This window comes from Myotis davidii, unplaced genomic scaffold (assembly GCF_000327345.1).
Source record: "Myotis davidii unplaced genomic scaffold, ASM32734v1 scaffold1558, whole genome shotgun sequence".
Lineage (NCBI taxonomy): Eukaryota > Metazoa > Chordata > Mammalia > Chiroptera > Vespertilionidae > Myotis > Myotis davidii.
The window spans coordinates 201,386-207,782 of NW_006288873.1; the positions used below are offsets into that span (position 1 = coordinate 201,386).

Below are 6,397 nucleotides of genomic sequence, written 5' to 3' on the forward strand. Positions count from 1 at the left end.
AATAAACCCACGGCCCCCCAGCCCAGGAGCTGTGACCTCTGTCTCCCCCTCACCCACTTCACAGCCACACCTGCCTCAGGGCCTTTGATCTTGCTGCTCTGGCCTCTCTTCACCCAGCACCATCTCTTTCAGGAAGCCCCCCCCCCAGCCCCTCATGCCCGTTCATGTTGTTACTTATCACTCTTCTAAGGTTGATTATAACTCTGTGTGATGATTAGATTAGCATCTGCCTTCCCACCCGACCAGGAGTCCCTCAGGACAGGAACTGTGCAGAACAGGACTTGGTATACAGTAGGTGCTCAACACTGACTTCCTGAATCAATGACTGAATGCAGCTGTGAAATGAGGCCTGCCACAGTTTTGACTCTGGAGCTGCTGGGAGGAGCTGAAGAAGGATGAACACTCAGAAGAGCCTAGGTTAATGAGTATACAGCAGGTGCTCAATAGTAAACACTGGATCAGGGCTCTGCTAAGCAGGGTTGCCCAACCCATTACGGTAAGGACCAGTGTTCTGGACTCCTTCCTATGATAAAACGGGCACGCAGAGGCCCAGGCAGGGGTCTGTGGGTCTTTCCCTCACAGCAGAAACAGAGCTCAGGGTAGCTTCCGCGAAAAGGGAACCTGATGAAAAAAAAATCCTAGGGGGATGGGCTGCAGGCACGGCTAGATCCAGGGGCTAGGGGCCCATCTTTCTGTACCACTGTCCTCCTGCCCTTCTCTCTGAGGTAGGCTCAGCCTTCCCCCACAGAAGTAGGGTGTTCCTTTTCCCACTCACTTCAGCAAGAGTTGTAGCCAATGCTCAATAAACATCTAATTCCTGCTCCTTGGACCCAGAGGGCTGTGCCTGGGGGTAGGCTTGTGGCCAAACTGGGTCCAGTGCTACTGGGTAGGCCCCAGACAGAGACTGCCCACAGGGAGGCTCCACTGTGGGGAGTGAGATGGAGGGTTCGAGACTTGAGGGGAGTCAGGTCACTCGTCTTTTTCATGAGGCTGCTGACCCAGCACCCTTTCCTGTCTGAGCCACCTTCTCAGGATGGAGCCCAGCCCTAAGGAATGGGGGTGGGCGGGGGTTGGGGGTGGCGGGGGGTCCCTCCAGTGAATGCATGCCTGGTGGAGGGCAGGCTTGTGCACAAGCTGGGAGGTGGCAACTCCAAGGAGGGAACAGTGAACAGCCACCGGAGCACAGGGGCTAAGGCCTCTGTGTCCCCCATTTAGGTGCATAGATGGGAAACTGTGGCCCCTCAAATGGGCAGGGCCTGGACCTCTTGCCCCTCAGTTTTAACGGCTTCCTGGTGTTCCTCACCCACTGGCCGCATCTCCTTTTGCCATAAAATCCAGTGGTTGGGAGTTTCCATATTTTAAAACGGAAAAGTCTGTTTTTGCAAACTCCGTGGGAGGTGGGAGGAGGAGGGGCAGACCGGGTCTGAGAGACACGCGCCGCTGCTGCCACCTGGTGGCCATGGTGGGAATGCGCGGGGTGCGCGTGGAGGAACCAGAAAAGATGAAGTGCATGTGGAATGAATGAATAAATACTTGAATTCTCGGGCTCCTATTGGGATGTTGAGCAGGAATTCAGGCTTCAGACAGGAGGGGGGAACCCAAGAGCCCAAGGGAAGGCTCATTTATTAAGGCTTAGACTCCCCCAACAGCTCTATGAGTTCTATGTTATCTTCACTCCCCTCGTACAGGGGAGGAGACTGAGGTTAGAAAGCGGCCACCACCTCCCCCTTCTTTTCCCCTCACCTAGATCCTCTGTACCTGGAGACCCTGCAGTGCAGGGCGGAGCGGAGTGGCCGGACTCCCCACCCAGTGCTCCTGGAACAGAACCTCCAGCCCAGGACCCTGGGATCCGCTTTGAGCCCCCTGGGCCACGCTCCAGTCTATTCCACCTCAACAGGCCAATGGCAGTGCCTGCCCCTGCCCCAAATGTCAAGCCCAGCCTGGTGCAGCCACTTCTGTTTCACGGAGGTTTTTAGGGTTCCCCTCACAGGACAGGTGGCAGCAGGTGCTGGACAGAGTGGGGAGAGGGGCGATGGTGGCAGAACCTGGGAGGGGGAAGTGGGGTATGGGGCACTTGGCTGGAGTTTGACTCAGTTGTTATGTCTGTAAAATGGCAAAATAGGACAGGATGTGCCTCAGGCATCACGCGAGTGTCTGAACAGAACAGGCTGGGTATGCAATAAGCATTTAATAACCAGCTGCTGTGACTTTAATCGTCAGTCTTTCTGTCCTGTCCATAAGATGAGGTGGACATTCCCTTTTCCCCTTCAGGCCTCCAGGCCCGTATGTCGAGGACCGTCAGACCTGGGACTCTGCATGTGATCTCCCAGGAGCAGGGACGGTCCAGCCGCCTGGGCAGAGCTGCCCTCCAGACTGTGCTGCCCACTGGGCTCCAGAACCCCGGCCCCAGGGTGTCCTTGCCCCTGTCTCCTGTCCTCCAAGCACAGCTCTGCGTCTAGGGCTGGCTCAAGGGTGCCCCAGGGCAGTTGTGTCCGGCCCCGGAGCGGGCTGGGTGTGTGCGGGGCGGCCACCTCGCCTTTTCCGCACGGCATGGTCACCACCAGGGCCTCCTTCAGGGACTCTTCCTCCTGCTTCTGGAAGTCTGCCGGGCTGGTCCACTGCCAGGCCTGGAGAGGGAGGACGGGGTGGGGCTGTGGGCGGGGCTCTATTTCCCCCCCACACCCCCACATAAGGGGTGGGCCAGGTCCCCTCTGGATTCATCCTCTAAAACTTGAGATCCATTGGAATGACCTCCACTTCTCTTTGGGAAATTGGCCTGCTTTTCTCATAGTGGATGTGATTGGGCAGGTAACTGGCCCAGCCAATCAGAGCTGGGTTCACGGGTGGGGCATGTGAGCCACGCTGAACCAATCAGTGATGGCCCTGAGAGTTTTGCTCCAGTCAATGGGGGGAGACTGAGCCTGCCTGCGGAAGAAGTGTGTAGGGAGGACAGCACCACGGAAAGGTGAATCCATGGTTCCTGGATCCAGCCATGCCTGAAGCCCCCACCGTGGGATATTTTTTTCCCTTCAGATTCCCTTTTGGTCAAAGTCACTCTGAGTTGTTTCTGCTGTTAGGAGGTTTCTCTCTGGGCCTCTGCTTTCCCATCTGTATAATGGGGCAGGTTTTTGGAGTCCCTGATTTACGAGTTGGAGGAGAATAAAATGAGCTAATTCCTCAGCAGAGCCCTTGCCCAGAGTATATAGACCCATAAACAGGACCGAGAATTACAAAAGGAGCCCTTACCAGCTTCCCCTGGCCGCCAGGAAACTCAACAGCGGTGCTGGCGCAGGGTGTGGGCAGGGGCGGGCACAGGTGTGGCAAGGCCCTGGAGAGACAGGGGAGCCGATCAGAGGACAGCGCGTCTGTCTGTTCTCCTGTTTTGTTGTTCTGACTTGTATTTTTCATCTTCATTGATTACAAAGGCAGTGAGGACGTGGACTGGGGAGGGCAGGGCAGGATTCTGACAGACCCGGGGTCACAATGTAGCTCTGCCCCGACTGCTGCCGGCCTGACCATCCGCACCTCAGCCACTGTTACTGCCACTGCCACTGCCACTGCACTGCCACTGCTACTGCTACTGCCACTGCCACTGTTACTGCTACTGCTACTGCCACTGCTACTGCTACTGCTACTGCCACTGCTACTGCTACTGCTACTGCCACTGCTACTGCTACTGCTACTGCCACTGCTACTGCTACTGCTACTGCCACTGCTACTGCTACTGCTACTGCCACTGCTACTGCTACTGCTACTGCCACTGCTACTGCTACTGCTACTGCCACTGCTACTGCTACTGCTACTGCCACTGCTACTGCTACTGCTACTGCCACTGCTACTGCTACTGCTACTGCCACTGCTACTGCTACTGCTACTGCCACTGCTACTGCTACTGCTACTGCCACTGCTACTGCTACTGCTACTGCCACTGCTACTGTTACTGCCACTGCCACTGCCATTGCTACTGCCACTGCCACTGCCACTGCCACTGTTACTGTTACTGCTACTGTTACTGCCACTGCCACTGCCACTGCTACTGCTACTGCCACTGCCACTGTTACTGCCACTGCCACTGCCATTGTCACTGCTACTGCCACTGCCACTGCTACTGTTACTGCCACTGCCACTGTTACTGCCACTGCCACTGCCACTGCCACTGCTACTGTTACTGCTGCTGCTACTGTAGCTGTTGTGGGGGACGGTGTCCAGGAGAGGCTGGGAGTTACCTGTTCAGGCTGAAGTACCCGAGGACACCCAGGAGGAGGATGCTCAGGAAGCTCCCCAGGGAGGCGAGGAAGATGGACAAACCGGACAGCTCCGGAAGCTGGACATCTGGAGTGAGAGAGCTTGGGTTGGGGGAGGGGTGCCTCCTGCCTCTCGTCAGGGAGGGAGCGGGTGGGTCAGGCCCTACATCAACTCCCTGCAGACCCTGGCACACCACCGGCCCCACCATGCCTCACTTTCCTCATCTGTGAAGTGGGAGGCCAGGGAGTCTCCTGGCCCGTGACGGCGGGATAAGGCCTGGCACACAGGAAGTGCTCTGTCGCGCCCTTGGACCCGGGATGCCCACACCACACTGAGACTATTGGTTCTGTCCAGGTTTCACTGCGAGGACAGCAGGCAGGGACCGTGGCAAGAACAGGGATCATTTAGTCTCCAAATCTCTCCCAGGGACAATCCCCAAGACAATGGAGCCCGCCTCCCCCCTCACTCATTCATATGCATTCCTGTGCTGCCCGAATACCAGCTGGAGGGGGAAGACCAGACACAGACACCCCCACCCATCCCCAAGGTGTCAGGTGGGGAAAAGGGGCGGTCACAGCTGGAGGGTGCCCAGAGGGAAGCACAGAAGGCTTCCCGGAGGAAGACGCTTTGGCACTGGGTTTTGAAGGATGAGTAGGAGTTTGACAGCAGAGAAAACAAACATTCCAGGCATTTGAGGGGCCCTCCTGGGCAAGGCCACAGGAGTGTGAGAGAGGTTCAAACGGGGAAGCTGTAGGAGATGAGGTGGGTGGAGGCGGTGGGAGCCGATCAGGCTGGGACTTTCTCCTGAAGGTGATGCATGGAGGGCAGGGCCGCTGGCGGACTCATGAACAGGGCAGTGCAGGATGGGTAACACCTGGGCCCTGCCCCGGGCCCCCACTCACCTATGCGGAAGCGCTGGGGCTGGCTCCAGGCGCCCCTCAGTGTCGCGGTGTCTGCTCGTACCTGCACGCTGTAGGCTGTGCCAGCTCTCAGGCCAACGAGGGTGACCTGGGTCTCTGTGGGGTTCACGGGCAGCTCTGCAGGGGGAGGCAGCCATGGGTCCCTGGACCCCCTCTACTCCCAGGAGGCTGGGGTCAGGCAGTGGGGTGTCCCTGGTCCCACCGGCGGGCTGTCACGCCCAGTGGGAGTGGAGTTGCTGATATGAGGGGTTGCCATTCATACACCTGGCGCACTGTGAGCACCTGGCAGTGCCCCCGGGCCCTCTCGGGGCAGTCGAGACCCCTGAGTCCAATTACCTTGTGTTATTGGAAAACGAAGGGCCAGAGAGGGGCGGTGAGGTGCCCAGGGTCACATCGCGAGGCAGGACTCAAGCCCAGACCCCTTCCTCCCCCAGCCAGGCCCGCGCTGCCCCACATACCGGTCGCCTGGCTGCTGTCCTCATCCCGGTAACGTACCACGTACGTCTTCAGGACGCCAGGGCAGGGGCTCAGCAGGGACGGCGTCCAGTCCACAGACACCGAGTCCGGACCGAGCACCTTCACCCAAACGTGCTGTGGGCTCCCCGCTTCGGAGGCTGCAACCAGCGTCATGGCAACCAGTGTCATGGCAACCAGCGTCATGGCAACCAGTGTCATGGCAACCAGTGTCATGGCAACCGGCGTCATGGCAACCGGCGTCATGGCAACCAGTGTCATGGCAACCAGCGTCATGGCAACCAGTGTCATGGCAACCGGCGTCATGGCAACCGGCGTCATGGCAACCAGTGTCATGGCAACCAGCGTCATGGCAACCAGCGTCATGGCCATGGTCAACCCCAGAGCCCCGGCCAGGCACTTCCGTCCCAGCACTGCCCACCCCCAGCCCCACCACTCGGGCACCGCCACGCCCCTCTCTGAGCCTCCGGGATCTTATCTATGAGATGGGCACCGCCTCCCAGGTGTCTTAGGAGTTGACTGAGCTCACAGCCCACACACAGCCGGAACTCTAAACGCTTATTCCTCCTCCTGACTCCTGGGCCCGCTGCTGAGGCTCCAGGGAGACCGCCCTGCAAGTTCGGGCCACTCACCATTGCCCCCGAAGTGGTAGGCGGACGAGACGGTGGACCATGAGGTGGGGTTCCTGGGCTGTGCCGAGGAAGAGACGGTGACGCGGTAGCACGCCCTCTGCCCCAGCGCCCCGGCAGCTCGGCTCC

The 6,397-nt window shown here is 58.8% G+C and overlaps 1 protein-coding gene across 1 annotated transcript in view; it reads right to left on the reverse strand.

The window, feature by feature from the left end:
- Window positions 1-2,175: 2,175 nt before the first annotated feature.
- IL12RB1 (interleukin 12 receptor subunit beta 1) overlaps window positions 2,176-6,397 on the reverse strand; it is a 36,021-nt gene continuing 31,799 nt past the window's right edge. The window contains 6 exon segments of the mRNA XM_015562212.1: window positions 2,176-2,627; window positions 3,247-3,328; window positions 4,227-4,332; window positions 5,148-5,282; window positions 5,624-5,779; window positions 6,272-6,393. Coding sequence (XP_015417698.1) covers window positions 2,268-2,627; window positions 3,247-3,328; window positions 4,227-4,332; window positions 5,148-5,282; window positions 5,624-5,779; window positions 6,272-6,393 — 961 coding nt within the window. The 3' untranslated portion in view covers window positions 2,176-2,267.